Source organism: Tauraco erythrolophus, unplaced genomic scaffold (assembly GCF_009769465.1).
Source record: "Tauraco erythrolophus isolate bTauEry1 unplaced genomic scaffold, bTauEry1.pri scaffold_58_arrow_ctg1, whole genome shotgun sequence".
Taxonomy (NCBI): domain Eukaryota; kingdom Metazoa; phylum Chordata; class Aves; order Musophagiformes; family Musophagidae; genus Tauraco; species Tauraco erythrolophus.
Window position 1 is genome coordinate 373248 of NW_028238626.1, and position 24367 is coordinate 397614.

Below are 24367 nucleotides of genomic sequence, written 5' to 3' on the forward strand. Positions count from 1 at the left end.
CGCGGGGGCTGCCGGGAGGTGTGGCGGAGGGGGGAGCGGCGGGCGCAGGGGCTGCTGGGAGGTGCGGCGGCGGCGGCGGTGGCGGCGGCGGCGGTGGCGGGGCCGGAGCGGAGCGCGGCGCGATGCAGAAATACGAGAAGCTGGAGAAGATCGGGGAAGGTGCGGCGGGGCCGGGCGGGAGGGCCTGGGCGGGTGCGGAGGCCGGAGCCGGGGGCGGTGCGGCGGTGATCCGGTGCGGCGGTGATCCGGTGCGGCGGTGACCCGGCTCCCCGCAGGCACCTACGGGACCGTGTTCAAGGCCAAGAACCGGGAGACGCACGAGATCGTGGCGCTGAAGCGGGTGCGGCTGGACGATGACGACGAGGTGGGCGCGGGGGGGGGGGGGGGGGAGGAGACACACACCGGGACCGGGAGCGGTACCGGTACCGGGGCCCCCCGAGCCCCCCCGAGCGCGCCCCTCTCTCGCAGGGCGTGCCCAGCTCGGCGCTGCGGGAGATCTGCCTGCTCAAGGAGCTGAAGCACAAGAACATCGTCAGGCAAGGGGGGCGGGGGGCAGGCGGGGCGGGGGGCTGCCCCCCCTCCGGTGTCCCCGGCACCGGGGGGAGCCCCGTCCCCCTCTCCGGGCTGGTGTCAGCCCGGGGTGCGGGGCCTGAGGGTCCCCGTCCCCTCGCAGGCTCCACGACGTCCTGCACAGCGACAAGAAGCTGACTCTGGTCTTCGAGTTCTGCGACCAGGTGAGTGCCGGCACCGGGGCGGCACCGGGCGGCACCGGGGCAGCGCCCGGGCTGGGGTCACTGCTCCCGTGCCCCGCTCGTCCCTCCCCAGGACCTGAAGAAATACTTCGATAGCTGCAACGGCGACTTGGACCCGGAGATCGTCAAGGTGCGTTTGGGGGGGCTCGGGAAGCCTGCGGGGTGCCGGTGCTCGTCCCGCGCCGGCTGCGGCGTGGTGGGCTGGCACAAGAGCCGTGCCACGGCGCCGAGGGGCTGATGGGTTGTGCCCGCGCTCTTCCCCGCAGTCGTTCATGTACCAGCTGCTGAAGGGCCTCGCCTTCTGCCACAGCCGCAACGTCCTGCACCGCGACCTCAAGCCCCAGAACCTGCTCATCAACCGGGTGAGCGCCGGGGCGGCCGCCGGCGGGGCACCCCGGCTGAGCCGGGAGCGCGGTCGCACCGGGGCGCCGGCGGCCAGCCGCCCCGGCTCGCGGCTCTGTCTCTGGTCAGTGGGAAACGGCGAAGGGCCCGGAGTGGCGGCTGCCGCCGGCCCCGCGGCGTGGGGCTGGCCGCAGGACGGGGCGTCCCCGGCACGGTCCGTCCGGCTGACGCGGCGCTTCCGCTGCAGAACGGGGAGCTCAAACTGGCCGACTTCGGCCTGGCCCGCGCCTTCGGCATCCCCGTGCGCTGCTACTCGGCGGAGGTGAGCCGGGGGGTCCGCGCTCTCGCTGGAGGCTGCTCCTGGCCAGGGGCTCGGCCGTCCCGTGCCGCAGCTGGCTGAGCACCCCCCGTGCCCCCACTCAGGTCGTCACGCTGTGGTACCGGCCCCCGGACGTGCTCTTCGGTGCCAAGCTCTACTCCACCTCCATCGACATGTGGTCAGCCGGATGCATCTTCGCAGGTAGCGGCACACCGGGGGCCACCAGCGCCAGTGCTGGCAATTGCCGGGGCTGGAGCCGTGGGGCCACGGGGCTCATGCCCTCTCTTCCCTAGAGCTGGCCAACGCGGGGCGGCCCCTGTTCCCAGGGAACGACGTGGACGACCAGCTGAAAAGGATTTTCCGATATCCTTCCGGCGCCGCGCAGGGGCTGTGGTGGGAGGGGGGCAGTCCCCCCTCTCCGGGGCAGGGGAGTGGGAGGGGGCTCTGCCCAGGTCAGGCGGGGGTGGGCTGGGGGACGGGTGCCCCCTGCCCTGGCCGCAGCCGTGGCCCTTGACCGCTGCCGCCGCCACGCTGCTGGGAACCCCCACGGAGGAGCAGTGGCCAGCCATGGCCAAGCTGCCGGACTACAAGGTGAGGCGGGGGCAGGCGGGGGGGGCCGGGGAGGGCCGGGGCGGGCGGCTGGGGCTCACCTCTCTGTGCCCAGCCCTACCCCATGTACCCCGCCACCACCTCCCTGGTCAACGTGGTGCCCAAGCTGAACGCGACCGGCCGGGACCTGCTGCAGGTGAGCGCTCTGCCCGTCCCCGCTTTGCCCACGGCGCTGGGCTTTGGCTTCGTGGGGGGGGTGCCCCCTCCCCTCGCAGCCCCACGTCTGTCTGGGGGGGCTGTGGAGTGTGGGGGGGCCCACGGCTCGCCGCACCTCTTGCCCCCAGAACCTGCTGAAGTGCAACCCAGTGCAGCGGATATCGGCGGAGGAGGCTCTCCAGCACCCCTACTTCACAGACTTCTGCCCGCCGTAGGGTCCCCCCCCCGGGGGCAGCACCCCGGCTCCTGGCACGCTCCCGGCAGCGGTGGGGAGAGGACGGCCCCCCACGGCAGCAGGGGGGATGTAAGGTGAGGAGCGAGGTGCCTGCACCCCAGAACTGCAGCCACCCCCCCCTCCCCCATATTTATTAGGTTTTTAACCCAACGCTGCCCTGGTTCTGCCCTGGCTGCGGGGTGCTGGCACAGCGCCCCCTGCCCCCAGCATCCTCCCGAACCCACAGCGGGGCCGGGGCTGCTCCCGGGGCTGGCCGAGGGCACACGGACCCCTTCCCGGGAACATGGGGCCACGGTGCTGGTGGAGGGGCAGGACCCTCCGGGACCACGTGCAGGGACTGTGGTGGGGTGGGACCCCCCACCTCTCCTCTCCCTGCTCCCCCCCGGCCCTTTCCCTGGCAGGGGAGGGGCTCCCGGGTGCCAGCTTGCCGGGTGGGGAGCGTGCACCCCATTTCTTTTCTACCGTGCTGCTGTACGTGGGTGAACATGCGTGTTTGTTACGTCCATAAAGAGCTTCCCCCCCCACCCCCAGCGCCTGCCTCCTTCCTGGGGCACCGGGGACGCCCCACTGCCACGTACTGGCCCCCCCTAGCCCCCCATCACGGGTCTGTGCCCCCCAGCAGCACAGGAGTTGGGCCTGGGGCAGGTCTTTAATGGGGCGGGGGGCCGTAGCAAGCGGGTGTCGCATGTACAGCGCAGCGGGGAGGGGCGCGGGTGCAAGCAGCACATGCAGGTACAGGGGAGCAGGGCTGGGGGGCCCCGCCACCCCCAGCCCCCCCCCCCACCCCCTCGGGGGGTGCCCAGTGCAGGGCACCTCGGGTCCCGGTGCCAGCCCCGCAGCCGCGTGGGGTCCCCCGGTCCCGGCGGGGCAGAGCAGCGGTGGGCACCCGGGTCTGCTGCCAGCAGCCCCCCCAGGGCCCCCCCGGCCCGGCCGGGGGGTGCGGGGCTGGGTCCTCAGCAGGCGAATTCCTCGAAGGGGCCTAGAGCCGGGTGACGAGGTAGCACGTTCGGGGCGAAGCTGAGACTGTCCGCGTGGCAGCGCAGGGGGTGACGGGCGCTCTGGGGATGGAGGGGGGGGGTCAGCGGGGGGCAGGGGCTCCAGGCGGCTGCTCCCCGTGCCCTGCTGCAGCTGCCGTCCTTGCCCACCCTGTGCCATACTGGGGGGCTCTGTCCTGTGCCCCCTCCCCATATGCCCCCTTGGGCTGCCCCAGCTCCCAGCTCTGCCCCGGGATGCCCACCCTGTTCCAGGGGGTCCCAGCACACGCCTGCTGGGGGCAAGGCTGCCTCCCCCCCCCCCCCCCCCCCCGCCTCGTACCCCATCAGCCAACCCCCCCTGGGGCCGGGGGTCCCTCCTGCCCCGCAGCGTCCCGGGGTGGGAGGAGGTTGGGGTGGCCCCGGGGGCAGGGGGAACCCTGGGGAGGGGGGACCCGGGGCGCGGTGCCAGGGAGCGATGCATGAGGATGGGCGCGGAGCCGGCGGGGGGGCGGCCCCCACGCACCGGCTCCGGGGATGATGCCGAGAAAAGCCTGGGATGGAGCGGGGGGGGGGGAATGGGGACCCCCGGGGCCCGCCTGCAGGAAAATAGGGGGGTTATCCCTGCCTGGGGGGGGGTCGCAGCCCCCCCGCGGGGCCGTGGCCGCGTCCCCCTCGCCGCGCCCCAGCCAGGGACCCCCGTCACCGCCCCGGGCGGGGGGGGGGTCGGGACCCCCGCGGCCCCCCCGTGCGGCGCTGCCAGGGCGGGGGGGCTCCCCCGGGTGAAGAGCCGGGATCGCTACCTGGGCCCCGGCGGGAGCGGGGCAGCGGGGCTGCCCGGGACGGCGGGATGCTCCTGGGCGGGCGGGCGGACGGACGGACGGACGGACGGACAGAGGAGCGGATGAGCGCGCGGGGTCCGAGCAGGAGATGGCGCCGGTCCCGGGGCGGGATGAGCCGAGCGGCGGATGGGTGGGATGAGGTGCGAGGCCCCCCCCGACCGGCTGCGCCCGGGGAGGGGGGACGGGGCGGCCGGGCCGCAGCCCGAGGGGGTGAGGGGTGCTGCGGGGGTGGGGGGCGGGTTACCAGGGTGCTGCTGTCGCTCCTGCGGGTCCTCTTCTTCTCCTTGTAGAAGCTGAGGAGTTTGTCCCGGAACACCTGGGGGAGACGGGTCAGACCCCCCCGCCGCGGCCCCGGGCACCCCCCGGCCGTGGGGCAGCAGGGGGGGGCTGGGGGGGGGGCCCGGTGGGCACTCACCTCGTACAAGTAATCGAAGATCTCCAGGATGGTGAGGAGGCTGGCGCCAATGAAGAGCCCCATCTGCCCCCCGATGTCGCCTGGGCAGGAGGGTGGCATTAGAGGGGGCTGTGTCCCCCCCGGGACCCCCCTCAGGACTCCCCCGGGCACTCACCCAGCAGCCCCGCCACCTCATACGCCTTCTTCTGCTCGATCATCTCGTAGTTCAGGGCCTCAAAGAAGATGTCCAGAACCAGCACGTTGTCCCTGGGGGGGGGACACGGGTCTGGGACGGACGGACAAGCCGTCAGGTGGGGGGGCCGTGCCGTGCCACAGTGTGCCAGTGGGATGGGGCAGAGGGGTCTGCCCTGTGCTGCGGGGGCACAATGTACTGTGTCGTGCTGTGCCATGCCATCCTCTGCCATGCTGTGCCACGCCGTGCCATGCCATACTGTGCCAGTTCACATATGCCAGGGGATGCCACGTGGCTGTGCCGTATCACACCGTCATGCCATGCTGTGCCACGGCAGTTCACGGGTGCTGGGGGCTGCTGTGTGGCCATGCCGTGCCGTATCACACCGTCATGCCATGCTGTGCCATGCCAGTTCACGGGTGCTGGGGGCTGCTGTGTGGCTGTGCCGTGCCGTATCACACCGTCACGCCGCGCAGGGCCACGTGCCGGCCGTGGGCGAGCGTGGCGACGGCGGCACTCACGCGATGTACTGCTCCGTCTTGTTGAACTTCTTGGCCAGGTAGCGGGCAGAGGCCTTGCTGGGGATCTTCACCATGGAGAGCTCTTTGCCGTAGCGCACCATGGCGCAGGGCGTGCGGCACGCGCAGTAGTCGCTGTCCTTCTTCACCAGGAAGTCTGGGGGGCACGCGGGTGGGACGGGGACCACTGGGACCGCGTGGCCGTGACCCCCCACCCGCACTGCAGATCGGGCTGCTCTGAGGATGGAGTCCAGGCCCTGGCCAGAGCCCGGGTGGCAGCGGGTGCCGGCGACACCGGACAAGCATGCCATGGGTGCTGTTGGCAGTGTACGGGGCAGGCTGGACCTGTGTGTCTGGAGGCTGAGCAGGCAGGGACAGCAGTGACCTCCCCCCAGCGAGGGCACGGGGACACCGGTACATGACAGAGCCTGGCATGGGGCAGAGAGGTGGGTGCGAGGGGTCCCGGGGGTGAGACCCTGGGCTGGGCTGGGGCTGCCAGAGGTGGTGGGACTGGGATGACGGTGTACCCAGTACGTACCCAGTGCGGGGTCGGCGCACTCCTTGTACTGCTCCGGGGTGCAGACGTTGGCATTACCTGCAGGGGCGGGCAGGCGGCAGTCGCAGGGGCAGGAGGGTCTCCCCGTGCCCCCATCCCGCCGCAGCCACCCCCGGCCCCGGCCCCGCTCGCGGCCGTGGCTCACCGGGCATGTGCACCATGCGGCAGTTGCAGTTCTCGGCCAGGTAGCGGGTCTCGCAGTCCAGGCGGCAGGCGGTGATGCTGTAGTTGGTGAAGAAGTCGGACTCGATGGGGGTGGCCTTGCAGTCCCCCCAGGGTGGGGGCAGGTACACCAGCTGCCGCCCGCGGCTAAGGAAAACACCGTGTCCGCGGCGGCCCCGGCCTGTGCCACCCACCCCCCAGCCCACCGCGGCTTGGGCAGAGCTTGTCCCGTGCAACCCATGCTGGGGGTCGCACTGCCCTGTGGACCCCCGCTCCCACCCCTCCTCGCCGGGCACAGGGATGGGCATCGCGGCCAGTGTCACCCGCAGCCGGGAGGGAAGGGGCCAGGCGAGGGCTGGCACGTGGCACCGGCCGGGAGCACACGGGCCAGCACGGACCCCCGTGCTCCCCGAGGTGGGCAGCGCCCAGAGCAGCAGTGCGAGGCTGTGCCGCGGCCGGCATGGGGACCGCGGTTGGTGAGGGAGCGGCGGTGCTGGGCAAGGTGCCCACGGGTGCCAAGGGCCACGCTCTCACCGCCACCGCACTCCCTGCCGCCCGCGCCACGGGTGCCGGCGCACATGGAGACGCCCACTCAAGACACCTAAATTTAGGTGTCTGGCTGCGCGAGCTGGATGCCGCCTCCGCCGCCAGTCTGTTTGGCAGGGGGCTGGGGGGTCGCTGCCAGGAGCTGGTGCTGCAGTGGGACCGAGCAGGCCCACTGTGGGGCTGCCCCACACCACACCATGGTGCTCCTGGCACCGATGCCACGGTACCCGCCACACAGCGCGGCTCAGCACGGGATGTCCCTGCAGGGACGGCTGTGGCTGTGCCAGGGCTGCCCAAGCCCTGGGGTGGTCCATGCCCCCACGGCCCCCTCCACACGCCGCCTGGACAGGGTGGCCGGATACCCGCTGCTGCTGGCAGGACACGAAGGTCTGGAAGCCGGGCGCCACGCCGAAGCCCAGCTGGTCGATGAAGGGGGGCTCCTCCTGGCTGTGGATCTGCACCTTCACCCCCGCCTCGTAGGAGGTCTCGTCTGCAAGGCAGGGAGGGCGTCGGGGCACGGGGCGGCATCGGGGCGGCGGGCAGGGCTGCGGGGGGGCCCTCACCCGTGTCCCCCCAGACGGGCAGGTACTCCTCTTGCTGGACGTTGAGCATCAGCTCCAGCCCGTTGCCCGCGCCGCCCTGCAGCGTGGTCAGCACCTCCCGGCCCGGGCCCCCCGAGTTGAAGGTGTAGCACTTGCCGAGGCGGGTGAAGATCTGCGGGGACAGGGCAGGACCCTCGGTGCCCGCTGCGGGGCTGCCTGTCCAACGGTGGCATTCGCGGGGACGGGAGCTGGGCCCCCGCCTGCCCTGCACCCACTGAGCAGGGCTGGGGGGCAGCGCCCAGGGACACGGCACAGCTCCAGGGCAGGATCCCAGCACCTCAACACAGGATCCCAATGCAGGATTCCAGCACCCCCAGTGCAGGATCCCAGTGCCCCAGGGCAGGATCCCAGCACCCCCAGTGCAGGATCCCAGCACCCCAGGGCAGGATCTCAGCACCCCCAGTGCAGGATCCCGGTGCCCCAGTGCAGGATCCCGGTGTCCCAGGGCAGGATCCCAGTGCCTCAGTGGAGGATCCCAGTGTCCCAGGGCAGGATCCCAGTGCCCCAGTGCAGGATCCCAGTATCCCAGGGCAGGATCCCAGTGCCCCAGGGCAGGATCCCAGTGTCCCAGGGCAGGATCCCAGTGCCCCAGTGGAGGATCCCAGTGTCCCAGGGCAGGATCCCAGTGCCCCAGTGGAGGATCCCAGCACCCCCAGTGCAGGATCCCGGTGCCCCACCAGCCCGTGCACAGGGAAGGGGCCCGTGCACCCACCCCAACCCCTTTGGGACCACCATGGGGCCGTGGATGAGGCCACAGGGTGGCTGCTGCTGTCCCTGCCCCAGCGTGGTCCTCAGCTCTGCTGGGTTCTGCCAGCCCTGCGGGACCCCTGCCCCGTGTCCTGCCCCGTGTCCTGCCCTGCCGGGCCCCAGTGGTCACCGCGGCAGAGGGATGGCCCCTTCCCAGCCCCAGCCAGAGACCCTGACCCCTGGGACAGCACCCACAGCCGCCCTGCCCAGGGCTGACCCACGTCCTCCCGCAGCTCCCAGCACAGAGAAAGCCCCCACCAGTTCTGCGGCCACTTCACAGTGAGCACAGACTGCCTGCCCCTGCCCCCCATGGCGCCCTCGCCCCCACTGCCCCACGGCTGCTTCCCACCCCCTCCCCACTGCCCCGTGGGTGCAGGGTGGGCAAGAGGAGTAGCCCCAGGGCAGCAGCTTCACTGCGTGCCCGCGGCTGGGGCACAGTGGGGCGGGCAGGCACCGTACCCCCACCCCACCATCGCCCCACAGCCTGTGCACCCCATGGCCCCAAAACCCGCTCAGCCCTGGGGGTCCTGCCCCAGCCCTGCCCAGGGCAGAGCCACGACGGTGGCCGTGGCCGTGACCGTGACCGTGGCCGTGGCACCAGCACTCACGGCAGTGATGTCCTCAGGGCCGCAGTCCTGGCCACGGAAGTGGCAGCATCTCGTGGCGGGGGTGCCCGGCGCTGGTAGAAGGCACCCAGGTCATAGCTCTCGCTGGGGACGGAGCTGGTGAGGTGGGGTGGCCACCCTGGCACCCGCAGGTGGTGGGGGAAACCCTCCCTCCCCACCGCCAGCAGCTCCCCCGGCCAGAACGGGCCATCAGGGTGAGCCGGGAGCGCCGGACGCGGTGGTAGGTGCAGAGGGTGATGGCGAGGAAGATGAGGACGTGGCTCTGCGCCTCGTCTGGCACGGTGAGATGGGGTACATGGCATATCGCCGCACCCACTCACCCGCCAGCAGCACCGAGGTGCCCAGCGAGACCAGGAAGGCTCCGTCCCAGAGCAGGTGGCGCAGTGCTGGTGCCCTGGGCACGAAGACGCACCCCAGCCCGTGCAGCGTGTGGGAGTGGGCAAAGGCCACCAGAATGGCTGCCCCTCGCGTCCCTACGCCCAGCTCTGGCAGCTCGGTGCCCATGGCGGCCCGTCCTGCCCGGCTCTGCCACCGCTCTGCAGGGATATTGGGTTTCAGCGCGGCTCCGGGGGGGCGCGGGGCAGCGGGGGCACACGTGAGCGGGGAGGGTGCAAGCCAGGACGGTGACAGGGACCGGGACGTGCCTGAGCCGGTGGCAGAGGCTGTCATCCCCACCAGGACCTGGGAGCCTGCCCTGTGCCAGGGACCTCGGAGCCCCCAGGGACCATTGCCTGGGGGCAGAGACCCCAGCACCCGGAGCCCCCAGCATGACCCTGAGCTGAACAACCCCAAGCTGCCCCCCCAGAGCCCCTCCAGACCCACAGTCCCCTTCCCCACCAGGTATGCAGCACTTCCCACTCCTCAGCCAAAGCCCCCCCAACCCCAAGTGCAGCCCCCCCCCAGCCCCCTGACCCCCTCACCCCCTGGCCTACCCCCCCCATGCCCCCTGGGCAGAGCCCCATCCCACGCAGGGACCCGTGCCCCCCCCCTGCACGGACGGGCAGCGCTGGGGCACAGGGTGAGGGGTGGGGGGGGCTGCAGCCATGGCCCCCCGCTCCCATCACTGACCCATGGCTGGGGGGGGCCCGGGGGGGCTGTGACTGCCCCAGGGGGTCAGGGCCGCCCCACTATGGGGTGCCCCACCCCCCGGGGTGTGGTGTCCCCCGTCCTGCCCCAGTGGGGGAGGGGGGGGCGCTGCTGTGGCAACGGGCTGCTCCCAAAGAGGGGAGCCGTTGCCATGGCAACGCGCTGCCCAAGGAGGAAGGGGGGGGTGGCTGCCATGGCAACGGCTGCCCGGCACAGGGATGTGCTGGGGCCATCGTCTGGGGGGGGCTGAGGGGGGGACCGAGGGGGAGTTCGGGACGGGGACATGGCCCTGGCACTGCCAGCACCCTCCTGGTCCCCACGTCCGGGGTCACCCACCATCGGGCCCCCCCTGGCCCTGCCCCCCAGGGACCTGCTCCCCCCACCCTGCGGCCGCACTGGCCCCGAGCACCTCCCACCCCTGCCCCCCCTGCTTGCCCCGTCCCTGCCAGCCTCGCAGGGCGAGATGCAACCGGGGGGGCACAGACCCTGGACACTCACCACATGCCCGGGGACCCCGGGGACAGGGCTGGGCCGAGGTGCCGTGCACGGCTGCCCTCTCCATCCCAGGCACAGGATGGGAGCCCCGGAGCCCACTGCCACCGGACGGGGCACGGTGCTGGGAGCTGCGGGCTCAGCGCCGAGGCCCAGGGCACAGGATCATAATCTGTGGCTAAGTCCTGGCATCAGCTCCGTATTTTTAGCTGGCAAAGTCGCAGCGGGCGCAGCCCGAGGCACGGCTGAGCTGGGCTGAGCCAGGGCACAGTGGCCACATTGGGGCCACACTGGGGCCACGTGTGCTGGGGCTGCTTGGGCAGAAGTTTCTCACTGCCCGAGACAGTGGGGGCCGGTCGTGTGGCACATGTGGGCAGAGCCCGACACTGCCAGCAGCGCCCGCCAGCCCAGGGACAGCGGGAGCAGCACGGCACGCAGGTGGCCCCCGAGACCCTCGGCACAGGAATGGAGACGGGCACCCGTGCACCCCCGGGGCGGGCACCAGTCCTGCATGCCAGCAGCATGCCAGGGCCCTGGCGGCTCAGCCACGCTCCCCAGAGAGGTGCCAGCTTCCAGGCTGCAGTGAGCCGCCACCACGCAGCGTGTGCCGCCCAGGGTCCTGCCGTGGGGACCCTCAACCCTCCTGCCGCACATCCCAACCCTCGACCCCGGGAGCTGGTGCCGCCGCCTGGTCCTGCCGCGGGGACACTGGCAGAGCTGCTCCGACAAAGAGCGCAGGGGGCACAGAGCTGCCAAACGGGATTCTGTTCCGCTGAGCTCCTGAGGAAAATTAATTTTGCACGCTAAGAGTCTTAAGCTGACGGTAATTGCTGTTGTGACAGCGCGGCCGAGCCCACGGTGACAGCGATGGGGACTGAGCCAAGCCGCGCACGGTGGGCACAGGCTGCCCAGCTCCAGCGCGTTGCCCGTGCCACCGGCCCTGCCCATCCTGCCCCATGGCACCAGCCGTGCCCAGCCCTGCCCTGCCCCCACAGATGGGTCCTGCAGGCTGCCCGCAGCCAAGCGCTGTGTCAGGGTCCCCGAGCCCACCCGGGGCTGCGTGGGGCAGGGGGGGCACCTCCTCCTGCAGCTGTCCACATCTGCGCAGGGACATGGCAGCCCTGCTCCCCCCTGACACGGTCTGGCAGCTGCCCGCACTCTGCACGTCGCCTGGGGGACAGCCTGCAGGACATGGCTCGGCCCCGTACGGCCCTATTGGCACGCTGCCGGGGCACAGCATGTGTGGTGAGAGCACATGGCACCGGCGGTTCCCTGGGCCAGGAGCGGAGCAGGTGCAGCCCCAGGAGTGGTGCTAGGCAGCTGGGCACCCATGGGCTGTGGGGCGACAGCTCTGGCACAGGGGACCCTCGCCCGCTCCAGGGCAGGTGGTGCGGAGGAGCCGCGGGTGTGGGAGCCTGTGTGCAAACACAGCCTGGGGGAAGCGGCTGCTGCTGGTGGTGCCCGGGCGGCATCTGGGGCTGGTGTGGAGGGAGTGGGGCTGGAGGATGCACCTGCCAGCATTCTGTGCCTGTGAGCATCTGTGCCCATGAGCATCCCGTACCTGTGAGCATCCCGTACCTGCCAGCATCCCGTATCTGCCAGCATCCCGTGCCCGAGTGACTGCCTGCAGCCAGAGCTGCCCAGCCCGGCACAGGGCTCCCGGCACAGCATGGCTCCAGCCTGGGCGCCATTCCCAGTTGCCTGGCACCCCCGTGGCGAGCGCAGGCTGAGGGCACCCCAGGCTGGCACTCAGCCTGCTGCAGCACCTGGGATGGTGGGCACGGGCCGACACACTGCGGGCAGTGGGATGCGCCGGCTAGACGGCTGCGGGTCGCGAGAAGGGGCTCGCCCATGAGTGCTGCAGCAGCCCCAGCGTGCCGGTGCCCGACCCAGGATGTTTGCAGTCCCTGGGCACACGCAGTCACCCCGTCCCCAGTGCAGCCCCCTCCTCCGGCTGGGCACCGTGCCCGGAGGCCGGCACTCACCACGGTGAAGTTGCGGGCGGTGCAGTTGGCGCCGCGGAAGGAGCACTGCAGCAGCATGTCGGCGAGGTCGTGGCCGGTGCGGTTGTAGAACTCGGCCATGCTGAAGGGCTTCGCCTTGAAGTTCTTGAAGTTGGCCTTGTCGCGCAGGGCGGCCAGGACGTGGGGCTCTGCCAGCTGCGGGTTGCTGATCTCGTAGCGGTCGTTGAGCAGCGCCAGCAGCTCCCCGACGTGGTACATGTCGTTGCGGGTGATCTTGGAGAAGCGGAACTCGTTGAGGTTGCAGATGGTGATGGCGGGGAAGGTGAGGTTGTGCGCGGCCACCTCGTCCAGCTTGGTGACGTGGGGGTAGGTGAGGAAGTAGGCGACGCGCTCGGCGCACACCAGCAGCAGCAGCCCCAGCGAGCCCAGGAAAAAGCCCCCCCAGAGCACGCGGCGCAGCGACACGGCCCCGTAGGCGAAGACGTGGCTGATGCCGTGCAGCGAGGAGCTGTGGGCGAAGGCCCGCAGGCTGGAGAGCCCCTCGCCCTCCCCGCTGCCCTCCGAGCCCGCCCTCATCCTGCCGCCGCCCCCCCGCGCTCCCCGCCGCCCTCAGCCCCGCCGCCCCCCCGCTCGCCCCCGGCCCATCGCCGCGCCGCGCTCAGGGGCTGCGGGCCAGACCCGGGCAGCGACGGGCAGAGATGGGCAGGAGCGGGCAGAGATGGGCAGGAGCGGGCAGGGCGGGCAGGGCAGGACCGGCCGCTCCGCCCCCCCCCCCCCAGCGCTGCCGGTGCCGCCCGGCCGGTACCGCGGAGCCACCGGCCAGCGCAGCCCCGGCCCCGGCTGCGGCTCCGGCTCCGGCTCCGGCTCCGCTCCCGCTGCCGCGGCGCAGCCGCTGCCGGTCTGCGGCCGCCCCCCGCCCCCGCCCCTCCCGCGGCGGCTCCACCCGCCGCCGCCCCCCGGCGATGCACCGGTGAGGGGGGGGCGGAGCGGGGCCCGGGGGGCCGGGCAGGGCCGGGGGGTCGCCCCGCTGCAGCCCCGCTCCTCTCCCTGCCTCCCCCCGGCGCGGGGGTCCCGGCTGGGGGCACTGCGGGACCCCCCCGGCGCCGCGCTCGGCCCCCGCACGGGCGGCTGCAGCCCCGGGGCCCCTCCGGGGGCAGCGGCGGTGCCGGGGGGCGGGGGGCGGGGGCGGGGGGGGCCCCGGGACCGCGGGCACGCGGCGAGTGACACCGAGACGGGGCTGGCACCGCGCGGCGGGGGCAGAGCCACCCGCTCCCCCTCCCCGGGATGGCCCAGGGGACCCCCACCCCGGGGGGTGATATGGGGGGTCCCCCCGCCCCAGGGGTGACGCAAGGGTCTCCCACCCCAGGTGTCACCCTGGGTCCCCCCACCCCCGGGTCCGACACAGGGGACCGCCCACCCCAGGGGGTGATGCAGGGGGTCCCCTCACCCCGGAGAGGGTGACACAGTGGTCCCCCCACCCCAGGGGGTGACACAGGGGGTGGCCATCACAGTGCAGGGGGAGAGCAGGGCTGGTGCCCACCCCCACCATTCAGTCGGGTCTGTGTCCCCCCCCCAGCACCACAGCACACAGCAGAGTCTCCACAGCCACCTTCCATCCCGGATTTATTGGGGAGCAGCAGGGGGGCACCCTGGGAACAGGTGCCCCCCTCCCTCGTGTCTGCTCCCCCCACTCAGGACCGCTCCTTGGTCTGCCGGCGGATGAGCTCGGCGTAGAGCCCCCCCCGTCGCACCAGCTCCTCGTGGGTCCCGGCCTGCGGTGACGGCAGAGACAGTGTCACCCACGTGGCTGCCCACCCCCTGCCCGCTCCCCTCACCCGGGCACCGCTCACCTCGGCCACCCGGCCCTGTGCCAGCACCACGATGAGGTCGGCCGCCCGGATGGTGCTGAGGCGGTGGGCGATGAGCAGCACGGTGCGGCCCGCGGCGGCGCGGTCCAGCGCCTCCTGCACCACCTGCTCCGACTGGGCATCCAGCGCGCTGGTGGCCTCGTCCAGGATGAGGACGGCGGGGTCCTTCAGCAGGGCCCGGGCGATGGCGATGCGCTGCTTCTGCCCCCCCGAGAGCGCCACGCCGCGCTCGCCTGACGGGGAGCACCACGATGCCGGTGTCACCCCAGCCCAGCAAGACCCCCAAGACGGGGTGAGGCCCCCACCCCACGGATGGGAGCGGAGGGGCGCAGCCATGCTCCCACACTGCCCACAGGCGCCAGAGCCAGGGAACCCCCCAGGAACACCAGTGCCAAACCACGTCCTTCCTGCCAGGAGCCTGGCGCAGCCGCTGCTCCCTCTTGGCACAGCCTCGCGCCAGCGGTGACCGGCAGCGTGTCCCCATGGTGACTCGGGCCACCTCGGCCAGGGTCTGGTGCCCAACCTTGTGGCTCGAGGGGCTGCCCACCGGCTCAGGGGTGCCCACCTGCCTCCCACCCCCATGCAGCCGGCCGCGGCCCGGCGCTTACCCACGATGGTGCCGTAGCCGTCGGGGAAGCTGCGGATGAAGCCGTCGGCGTTGGCGAGCTGGGCCGCGGCATACACCTCCGCGTCAGAGGCTCCCGGCTTCCCGAAGCGGATGTTCTCCATGATGGTTGTTCCGAAGAGCACCGGCTCCTGGGGCAGCATCCAGCCCCTCAGCACCGAGCCCCGGATGGGGCCACCACTACCCGCTCCCCTTGCCCTTCCCATCCAGTGCCCAGGGGAAGTGCCCCACGGCTGCCCGTACCCCACGGCTGCCCATACCCCATGGCAGCCCGTACCCCATGGCAGCCCATACCCCATGGCTGCCCCGCACCTGGCTGATGAAGCCGATGACCTGCCCTCGCAGCCAGGAGGGGTCCAGGGAGGAGATGTCGTGGCCGTCCAGGGTGATGGTGCCCTGCGTGGGCTCGTAGAACCGCTCCAGCAGCGCTGCCACCGTCGACTTCCCTGCGGAGGGGAGCCCTCAGCCTCACGGCACCGCTCGGCCGTGCATCCCTGTGCCCTCCGGCCTCACAGAGAGCTGCCAGGTGGGCAGCAGGCACAGAGCCTGGTTCCCAGTCCCCGGTGCCCAGTGGGCTCCCTGGGCAGAGGACTGGGGAGCTGGGGCACGTGCCCAGGGACCAGCGAGGGGCTGGGCTGGCTCCTGCCCCCCCAGCTGGTGCCAGGGTGTCCCCTGCCCTGGGTGTGCGGGGAGGGCCGGGGGTCCAGTACCTCCTCCGGACGGTCCCACGATGGCCACGGTCTTGCAGGGGGGCAGGGTGAGGCTGAAATCCCGCAGGACCAGGTAGCCGGGGCGGGTGGGGTAACTGCGAGGAGAGGAGTGGGGGGCTGCGGGAGCACGGTGCCAGCTCCCAGCCCGCGGGGTGCGTGGGGGTCCGGATCAGGGGGGCTGGGTGAGGGTCCAGATCAGGGGGGCTGGCAGGGCAGGGGCTGGGGCAACTCACCTGAAGGAGACGTGGTGGAAACGGATGTGGCCGAGCAGGGAATGGCTGGGGATGGAGCCCCCCCCCCGCAGCGCCACACTGGGCTCCAGCGTCAGCAACTCGAAGACACGGGCGCCGGCGCTCAGACCTCGCACCACCTGTGGGGACGGCGGCGGGAGCACCCCTGGCACCCCCGACCCCTGTCCCCCAGCCCCAGGGGGCAGCAGGAGTCCCCACCCCACCTACCTGCCCCAGCAGGATGGAGATGTTGGCCATGGACCTGCGGGGCACAACAGGAGAGGCCGAGCTCAGGCTGCGCCCTGGGCAGGCTGCAGCACGCTGGGGTGCCAGGGCAGCCACCGTGCCATGCCGGGCCCTCACCTTTGCACCGTCTGCGAGGCCACCAGGAAGGACATGAGGTCGCCCGGTGAAAGCTCGTCCCCGGCCATCAGGGAGCCGCCCACGAAGATGGTCCCCAGGATGATGCCTGTGGGATGCAGGGCAGAGGAGTGATCCGGAGGGTCCTGCCCCACGACACCGCCAGGTCCTGCCCCGCGGCACCCGCTCACCGTTTAGTGCCAGGTTGGAGAGCCCCTGGAAGGCGGCGATGCCCAGCCCCAGCCGCTCGCTCAGTCGGCCGGCGTGGTCCACCTCGGCACAGTAGAGCCTGCGGGCACGGACAGCGCTGACACCCCCGGTCCCCACCGCCCCCGCCGCCCCCGAGCCCCTGCGCCCCCTTACCCCGCCTGCCGCTCCTCCATGGCGAAGGCGCGCACCGTCCGGACGTTTCCCAGCACCTCGTCTGCCACCCCGGTGGCCTTGGCCACCTGCGGGGAGAGGGACGGAGTGGGGGGTTGGCACGGGACACCCCGTGCTCCGGCCCCAGGGGGATGGTGGGTTCTGTTGAGGGGGTGGCAGGGATGGGTGGGGGGTCAAACGCGGGGTTACCTGCTCCTGTGCCCGGCGGGAGAGGCTGCGGAGGACGGCGCCGATGAGGGCACCGGCACCCACCAGCGCTGGCAGCGCCACGAGCAGGAGGCCGGTCAGCTTGGGCGAGAGCAGGTAGAGCGAGACGAAGCAGCCCGCCGTCTGGGTGCCACTGCGCAGGCCCTGGAGGGGGGGGTGAGCAGGGATGGGTGCTGGGGCCTGGGGGAGGGCGGCAGGGGTCCGGTGCCACCGGCCATACCTGAGAGATGGCCAGCTTGAAGGAGGACTTGAACTCCTGGATGTCGGCTGTCAGCCGGTTCACCAGCTGCCCCGTCCGGCTGGCATCGAAGAACGCCACGTCCTGCCTGCCGGGGAGAGCGGCGGCGGGCTGGGGCGGTGGGCCGTGGGATCCCCCACGCGCCCCGTCCCACCCCCTGCTGCCCCATGGGGCGTTTTACCGGAGCAGGGAGACGAAGAGTGCCTTGCGCATGCTGCCCGCCACCCGCTCCCCGACCCGTGCCAGCAGCGCGATGTACCCGAAGGTCAGCAGCCCCTGCGGAGGAGAGGGGTTCAGGGTGGGCACGGGGCAGGGGGCAGCCCTCCAGGGCCCCCCGCCTGGCTCGGGGTGCTGGTGCCCACCTGCAGGCAGTAGACGGTGAGCAGGCGCAGGGCTGGGCGCCGGACCTCCTGCAGATAGCCGGCGACGTGGCCACGGGCACAGCGGGCCACCACGTTCACCAGCTGCCCCAGCAGCACTGGGATGCGGACGTTGAGCAGAGCTGCACCCAGCGCCAGCTGCGGGGATGGCGGGTGTCACGCCGCAGCACGGGTACGGTGGGCATCATGCCATGGTATGGGCACAGCGGGTACAGTGGGTGTCATGCCATGGCACAGGGATGGCAGGTGTCAGTGTCAGACACGGGGACGGTGGCACCAGGGGGACCGTGGCCGCCCTCCCGCCCCTGCTCACCACCACGGCCGCCGAGAGGGCCAGGAGCTGGGGGCGCAGGAAGGTCCAGAACAGCGGCCAGTCGAAGGTGGGCTCTGGCCGGGGCTGCACGGGGTCAGCGGGCACCGGGACGGCGGGGACGGCGGCGACAGTGGCCTCCTGGCAGCGTGCGGCCATGCCCAGCAAGCCGAGCGCCACGCAGCCCGCGGCCGGGCCGGCCAGCAGCCGGTACTGTGGGGCTGGCGGTGTGGGGCCAGGGGGCAGGCGAGGGGGGCCGGGGGGCCCCGGGCGACCCCCTCCATACCTGAAACTGGGGAGCGGGGTGAGCGTGGGGTGCCCGAGCCGGGGTCCAGCCCCGGGGACACAGGGGACCCGGACGCGGCCGTGTCCCCTGGGCTGTCCTGGGACAGGGGACCCTCGCCCCACGCCCAGTGCTCCCAGTGTTCCCGCTCCCAGCCCCCCCAGCTGAGCACCCGCTCCCAGCCCCCTCCGCTCCCCCCCAGCTCCCCCCAGACCCCCCATACCAGCATCTGGAATCCCACCGCCCTCACCCCGCTGCCCCGCGGTGCCCACGTACCCCCAGGAGCCCCAACTCCCCGGCACCCCCCACCGCACCCCCGACCCTCGGGGACCCCGCAGTCCGCGCTCCCCCCACCGCGACCCCCCAGACCCCCCCCCCCCCCCCCCCCCCCCCCCGGGGACCCAGCAGTTGGGGTCCCTCCCCCGGCGGACCCCGCTCGCCCCCCGGCCCGGGGCTCCCCGGTACCTGCGCCCCGGGGCGAGGGGCGACCGCAGCGCAGCGGGGACCGAGCGGAGCCCGGCCCGGGCGCCCACCGCCCGCAGCAGCAGCAGCATGGCGGGCAGGGGCGGCACCGGGGCGGCACCGGGGCGGGCAGGGGCGGGCAGAGGGCGGGCACCGGGGCGGGCAGGGGCGGCACCGGGGCGGGCAGGGGCGGCACCGGAGCGGGCAGGGGCGGCACCGGCTGCGGCGGGCGGAGCCCCAGCGCCGCGGCCCGGGCCCTGCGCCGGCCCCGACCCGCACCGGCCCCGCACTTGCACCCCCCCAGAGACCCGCACCCCGACCCACCCCCCTCCGGGCCCCGCACCCTCGTTCCTCCCCGGAGCCTCCACCGGCTCCCCGGAGCTGCCGGGGACCTCGCTCCTTCCCGGGCCCCGCTCCGGGAACTCGGGCCCTGCACCCGCACCCCCCACCCCGGACCCGCGCCGGGACTCGGCACCCCGCGCCCCCGCACCGGGACCCCGCACCGGTCCCGCTTTACCCGCGCTCAGACCCCGCTCCCCACGGCGGGAGACCCCCCCCGACACCCCCCCGGACACTCCGGTGCCGGTGCCGCCGCGGCCATGCCCGGCGGCGGGACGCGGTCCCGGTCCCGGGGCGGGAGCGGTGCCAGGTGAGAGGCCGACACCGGGGACACCGGCCCCGCGGGGACCGCGCCAGCGCCGAGCCGAGAGGTGAGCCGGGACGGGGGCACCGGGGGCACCGGGGACACCGGGGACAGGGCTCACCAGGGGACCGGGACACGGAAGCGGCCGCCCCAGCGTGACCCCGAGCGGTCGCGGTGCCCCGGACCCCCCGGTGCGGGGTCACCCCGCTCCTTCCCGGGGTCCCCCGGCCCGGCTGCTGCGGCGACGTTGCACCTGGGACCTCCCCGCGCCCGCCCCTGGCCCGGCCGGAGGGCACAGGGGCACCGCACAGCGTGACCGGGTGCCCAGGGCCCCGCGGGGCCGTCGAGGGGCCGATGTCTGTCCGTGCGCGGGAGTGTTTGTGTCCCCCGGGGGCGGCTGTGTCACCGCGGTGCCGTCGGGGTTCGTGTCCCCCCCCCCCGGGGTGCGTGTCCCCTCCCGGGGCGCCGTCGCGCTGACTGTGCCCCCGCGGGGGTGCCGGTGCCCCCACCGAGGTGCGTGTGTCCCCGCGGGGGTCCCGGTGCGGACACGTGCCACCATGCGGACACTGGGACACGCGTGTCCTCGCGGGGGTCACCGGGGCGCGCGTGCCTGGGTGCCCGGTCTGCCCCCACGGGTGCCCGTGTCCCCTGGGGCTGTGCCGAGGCGCGCGGGGGACCAGCGTGTCGGGGGCCGGGGGGGTCCCGGGGTGCCCCGTCCCGGTACAGTGCCCCCCCCGCCTGTTTACACCGCCCGGGCTATTTTCGGGCGCTCCGGCCCCGCGGGTATTTTTGGCCGCCCGGTGCGGGGCACGGGGGGGAAGGGCCGCGCCGGCGTCACCAGCGGGCGATGGCCGGGACACCCGATCCCGGGGGACACGGTGGCTCCGTCCCCAACGGGGAATTGCACAAGGCCCGGGGGTCAGTGCGGGGACAGCGTGTCCGGTGGCACCCGGGGCTCTGCCCGCCGCCGCCGCCGCGTCCCTCCTGCTGAATCACCGCCCCGGGGCTCCCCCGTGCCCGCGGCCTCCCCGCACCGGCCCCGGTGCCGTGAGTCAGGCCCCGGCGGGGTGGGGCCGGGCGGCATCACCTGCGGCCGCCGGCCCGGCCGGTCCCCGGGGCTGGCGGCGTGCGGGGCTGCGGCAGCGCGGAGCGGCGGCGGTAAGGGGTGGGGGAGGCGCAGCGGGGGCCGGACGGGGGGTCCTGACCCGGGAGTGGGGGTCCCGACCTGTGCCGAGAGTCCGGGGTCCTGTCCTGTGCCGAGGGGAGGGGGGGTCTGTCCTTCTCCAGGGGGTGGGGGTCCCATCCTGTGCCGAGGGGAGGGGGGTCCTGTCCTTCCCTGGGGAAGGGGGGGGTCCTATCCTACCCCAGGGTCCCAGTGTCTGGCTTGCCCCAAGGGGTGGGGGTCCTATCCTGCCCTGAGAGTCCGGTGGTCCCGTCCTGTGCCAAGAGGTGGAGGTCCTGTCCTTCCCCAGGGGTCCCATCCTGCCCCAGGATCCAGGTGTTTGGCTTGTCCCAAAGGGTGGGGGATCCCATTCTGCCCCAGGGGTGGTGGGGGTCCCATCCTGCCCCAGGGGCTGGGGGTCATGTATTGCCCTGAGTGCTGGGGGTCCTGTCCTTCCCCAGGGGGCTGAGGGTTGCATCCTGCCCTAAGGGTCCGGGGTCCTCTGCTTCCCCCAGGGCTGGCAGGTGCTGCCCTTCCCAGGGGGAGTGGGGGTCCCGTCCTGCCCCAAGGGAACTGGAATCCTGCCCTGCCCTGAAGGGGTTGGGGTCCTGTCCTCCGCCAGGGCTGGGGGTCCCCAGGGCACTTCAGAGACCACTGGGACTGGGGAGCCGGCCCTGGGCTTGGTCCTGCACCCTGGCTGCTGTCCTGGCTCTGGGCTGCTCGCTGCCCCATGGGTCTGTGAGGATGGGGGTCCGTTGGGATGGGGGTCCCTGGGGACAGGAGTCCAGGGGAACGGGGGTCTGTGGGGATGGGGTTCCATGGGAATGGAGGTCTGTGGGGATGGGGGTCCATGGGAACGGGGGTCTGTGGGAATGCGGGTCCGTGGGGACAGGGGTCTGTGGGGATGGGGTTCCATGGGAATGGGGATCTGTGGGGATGGGGGTCCATGGGAAAGGGGTTCTGTGGGGATGGAGGTCCATGGAATGGGCATCCATGGGGATGGGGGTCCATGGGAATGGGCATCCGTGGGGATGCGGGTCCATGGGAACGGGGGTCTGTGGGGATGGGGGTCTACCCCACTCAGATTGGGGGGCAGGACAGTGTGGCCCAAGGGGCAGGTGCAGGTGAAGCAGGGATCTCTGCCGGGCCGGGCAGGGATCTCTCCCTGGGAGCTCTGGCACTGCGGCGGGGGCACAGCTGGGCACTGGCGATGATCCAGCGGGTGGGATGGGACAAACAGCGTCTGTGGTGTGGCCCTGCCCATGCCCATGGCCGTGCCCGTGTCCGTGGCCGCGGTGCGGGAGGCCAGCTCAGGCGGCCCGAATTCGGGGCACGCGGGCGGCGCTGCGTGACCTCGCCGGCATTTCCGGCTCCCGGCCGCGGGGCAGACAGCTCAGCCCGGCTCGGCACGGCATCCCTGCGCCCCAGGGCCGGGCTCTGCGCCCCACAGCCCATGGGGCTGGGAGGGGCCTCCGTCCCCCCCGCGCGCCCCCGCTGCTGGGGTCCGTGCCAGGCGGGGTTCCCTGGGGCGCGTCGGTGGGTGCCGACGGGCGTCCTCGGCAGGAGATGGCGGAATACCGGCGTCTGGAGGACTTCGAGGAAGACTCACCTCCCGGTGAGGAAGAGCTGCTGCTGCATGTCACGGAGGGGCTGCAAGGTATGGGGGGTCCAGCCCTGCGGGGGGGGCCGGGCCGCTGGGTGGGGGCAGGTGCTGCCCTGGGAGGTGTGGGGGGGGGTCACAGCGGTTGGTCTGGGGGTCATGGCCCCCTCATCGGGCATGGGCTGGGGGGCTCAAGCAGAGGGTTGGGAGGGTAGCGCCTGGGGCAGGGGGTGTGGGGGCAGGGGGCTGCCCCACAGCCCTCCAGCTGGTCATGGGTCAGGGTGCCCCATGGGTGGGGGGCGCAGGGGGCCGGGGTGGGTTGTGCCGCGGCCCCGGCTCAGCCCCCGCTGTTTTTCCTCTCCTCTCCAGACTCCTGGCACCACATCAAGAACCTGGATAATTTCTTCACCAAGATATCCTTGCAGGGCCCCTGCCTGGCAGCGGCCCAGCCCTGCCCGCATCCGGCACCGCGGCGGGGGGGCGGGTGGGACCCCAGTGCCGGGGGGTGGCAGGGGGGTCCGGCACCGCAGGCGCACGCTCCTTAACGCGCCCCCAACATCTACCACTTCCACCAGAAGAACGGCTTCGCCTGCATGATGCTCTCCGACGTCTTTGAGCTGGTGTAAGTGCCGGCGGGATGCCCGCCATGCCGCGCTGCGCGGTGCTGGACGGCCGTGGGGCGAGGGGCCGCGCTGAGCCCCCCGCCACCCCCAGGCAGTTCCTGTTTGTCGTCACCTTCACCACCTTCCTGCTGTGCTGCGTGGAGTACGACGTCCTCTTCGCCAACCGCCCGCTCAACCACAGCCATGCCGGCGGGGCGGCCGCCGACCGCGGCAAGGTGACGCTGCCCGACGCCGTCCTGCCCGCCCCGCAGTGTGCCCAGAGGTGAGCAGCCGGGCCGGGGGCCATGCAGGGGTCCTGGTGCCGCTGGGTACCCACCTGCCGCATGTCCCCTGCCAGGATCCGTGCCAGCGGCTGGATCATCTTCCTGCTGGTGATGGCGGCGGCGTTCTGGCTGTACCGACTGGTGAAGGTGCTCTGCAGCCTGCTGAGCTACTGGGAGATCCGCACCTTCTACATCAAAGCCCTCAACATCCCCTCGGTGAGCGGGGAGGGGGCCGGTGGGGCCGGTGCCAGCCGCGCCGCGCCGTGCCGGTGCCAATCGGCGTGTCGTTGGTGCAGGAGGGGCTGTGCAACTACAGCTGGCAGGAGGTGCAGGCGCGGCTGATCTCGCTGCAGCGGCGGCAGCAGATGTGCGTGCACAAGCGGGAGCTGACGGAGCTGGACATCTACCACCGCATCCTGCGCTTCAAGAACTACACGGTGGCCATGGTCAACAAGTCGCTGCTGCCCGTCCGCTTCCGCCTGCCGCTGCTGGGCCCCGTCGTCTTCCTCACCCAGGGGCTCAAGTACAACCTGGAGCTGCTCCTCTTCTGGGGTCCCGGCTCCCTCTTCCAGAACAAGTGGAGCCTGCGGCCGCAGTGCAAGCGGGCGGGCGCGCGGCAGGAGCTGGCGCGGCGGCTGGCGCGCGCCATGGTGCTGCTGGGGTTGGCCAACCTGCTGCTCTGCCCCTGCGTGCTGGTCTGGCAGCTCCTCTACGCCTTCTTCAGCTACGCCGAGGTGATCAAGCGGGAGCCGGGCAGCCTGGGCGCGCGCCGCTGGTCCCTCTACGGCCGCCACTACCTGCGCCACTTCAACGAGCTCAACCACGAGCTGCGGGCACGGCTGAGCCGCGGCTACAAGCCGGCCACCAAGTACATGAACTCCTTCACCAGCCCGTTGCTCACCGTGCTGGCCAAGAACGTCGGCTTCTTCGCCGGCTCCATCCTGGCCGTGCTCATCGTCCTCACCGTCTACGACGAGGACGTGCTGACGGTGCAGCACATCCTCACCGCCATCACGCTGCTGGGGCTGGTGGTCACCCTGGCCAGGTGGGTGTGCCAGGGCATGGCGGGCGGCGGGGGTGGCCGAGCGGGAGGTGGGACGCCTGCCCCTCGCCCGCAGGTCCTTCATCCCCGATGAGCACACAGTCTGGTGCCCGGAGCAGCTGCTGCAGCGCGTCCTGGCCCACGTCCACTACATGCCCGACCACTGGCAGGGCAATGCCAGCCGGTCGGAGACGCGCAGCGAGATGGCACAGCTCTTCCAGTACAAGGCGGTGAGCGCGGGCGGGGCCGGGCGGCGGGACGCCCACCCCGCGCCCCCCCTGACGCCCTGGCTGCCCGCAGGTCTTCATCCTGGAGGAGCTGCTGAGCCCCATCCTCACCCCCCTCATCCTCATCTTCGCCCTGCCCTCCCGTGCCCTCGACATCATCGACTTCTTCCGCAACTTCACGGTGGAGGTGGTGGGGGTGGGCGACATCTGCTCCTTCGCCCAACTCGACGTCCGTCACCACGGCAATCCCCAGGTGGGTGCGGGGGGCACGGGGTCCCGGGGACGGGGGGTCGTAGGCACATCCCGGGCACAGCAGCCCCTCTCACCCCCCCGCCCCGCAGTGGCTGTCGGCCGGGCAGACGGAGGCCTCGGTGTACCAGCAAGCGGAGAACGGGAAGACGGAGCTGTCGTTGATGCGCTTCGCCATCACCAACCCGCGCTGGCAGCCGCCGCCGCCCAGCGAGCTCTTCCTCAGCCACCTGAAGGAGAAGGTGCAGCAGGATGCGGCCACCGCGCCGCCCGCCCAGCGCATCCTGGCCGAGGGGCCGCTGGGCGCATCCCTCTTCTCCGACGACTCGGCGGCGGCGGTGAGCGGGGCTGGCATGTGGGGCCAGGGGGGTCCAGGGGGCTCCGGCTGGGGC

General features: G+C 72.8%; 4 protein-coding genes across 5 annotated transcripts; 2 read left to right on the forward strand and 2 right to left on the reverse strand.

The window, feature by feature from the left end:
• The first annotated feature begins 103 nt into the window (after positions 1–103).
• On the forward strand, positions 104–2926 carry CDK5 (cyclin dependent kinase 5). Of its 2 annotated transcripts, XM_086630888.1 has the most exons (12): positions 104–159; positions 276–364; positions 469–536; positions 674–734; positions 826–882; positions 1019–1114; positions 1342–1416; positions 1518–1614; positions 1707–1776; positions 1944–2004; positions 2078–2158; positions 2307–2926. In XM_086630888.1, exons 1-12 carry the CDS (start codon positions 123–125, stop codon positions 2391–2393), a joined length of 879 nt encoding a protein of 292 aa, XP_086487014.1. In that variant the 5' UTR covers positions 104–122; the 3' UTR covers positions 2394–2926. The 2 variants fall into 2 exon arrangements, with proteins under 2 accessions (XP_086487014.1, XP_086487015.1); XM_086630889.1 differs by lacking the exon at positions 1019–1114.
• A 466-nt stretch (positions 2927–3392) lies between these two features.
• ASIC3 (acid sensing ion channel subunit 3) lies at positions 3393–12688 on the reverse strand. The gene is made up of 11 exons (XM_086630891.1): positions 12134–12688; positions 7159–7309; positions 6958–7085; positions 6033–6183; positions 5870–5926; positions 5335–5488; positions 4796–4887; positions 4642–4721; positions 4471–4542; positions 4188–4240; positions 3393–3471 (listed from the first exon to the last, which is right to left on the reverse strand). Exons 1-11 carry the CDS (start codon positions 12686–12688, stop codon positions 3393–3395), a joined length of 1572 nt encoding a protein of 523 aa, XP_086487017.1.
• Positions 12689–13803: 1115 nt separating this feature from the next.
• Positions 13804–18258, reverse strand: ABCB8 (ATP binding cassette subfamily B member 8). The gene is made up of 16 exons (XM_086630896.1): positions 18171–18258; positions 17425–17759; positions 17094–17249; positions 16913–17007; positions 16714–16819; positions 16476–16637; positions 16269–16354; positions 16097–16194; positions 15909–16014; positions 15774–15807; positions 15549–15685; positions 15316–15410; positions 14918–15051; positions 14589–14736; positions 13963–14213; positions 13804–13884 (listed from the first exon to the last, which is right to left on the reverse strand). Exons 1-16 carry the CDS (start codon positions 18256–18258, stop codon positions 13804–13806), a joined length of 2112 nt encoding a protein of 703 aa, XP_086487022.1.
• A 3279-nt stretch (positions 18259–21537) lies between these two features.
• On the forward strand, positions 21538–24313 carry ATG9B (autophagy related 9B; the record flags this gene model as incomplete). Its single annotated transcript, XM_086630893.1, has 9 exons — positions 21538–21628; positions 21941–21984; positions 22129–22193; positions 22286–22456; positions 22532–22673; positions 22754–23502; positions 23576–23729; positions 23800–23979; positions 24068–24313. Coding segments are annotated over exons 1-9 (1842 nt in total), but the record flags the coding sequence as incomplete, so codon positions are not given.
• Positions 24314–24367: the final 54 nt, after the last annotated feature.

Coding starts and splice junctions, on each gene's coding strand:
- CDK5 (XM_086630888.1), top strand. CDS start 123: ATGCAGAAATACGAGAAGCTGGAGAAGATCGGGGAAG. Junction 883..1,018: donor TGGACCCGGAGATCGTCAAG/GTGCGTTTGGGG, acceptor TCTTCCCCGCAG/TCGTTCATGTACCAGCTGCT. Junction 1,777..1,943: donor CAGCTGAAAAGGATTTTCCG/ATATCCTTCCGG, acceptor TGCCGCCGCCAC/GCTGCTGGGAACCCCCACGG.
- ASIC3 (XM_086630891.1), bottom strand. CDS start 12,688: ATGAGGGCGGGCTCGGAGGGCAGCGGGGAGGGCGAGGGGCTCTCCAGC. Junction 5,927..6,032: donor CCGCATGGTGCACATGCCCG/GTGAGCCACGGC, acceptor CCGCCCCTGCAG/GTAATGCCAACGTCTGCACC. Junction 3,472..4,187: donor CCGCTCCCGCCGGGGCCCAG/GTAGCGATCCCG, acceptor CTCCATCCCCAG/AGCGCCCGTCACCCCCTGCG.
- ABCB8 (XM_086630896.1), bottom strand. CDS start 18,258: ATGCTGCTGCTGCTGCGGGCGGTGGGCGCCCGGGCCGGGCTCCGCTCG. Junction 17,008..17,093: donor TCACCGTCTACTGCCTGCAG/GTGGGCACCAGC, acceptor TCTCCTCCGCAG/GGGCTGCTGACCTTCGGGTA. Junction 15,052..15,315: donor CGTGGGACCGTCCGGAGGAG/GTACTGGACCCC, acceptor TCCCCTCCGCAG/GGAAGTCGACGGTGGCAGCG.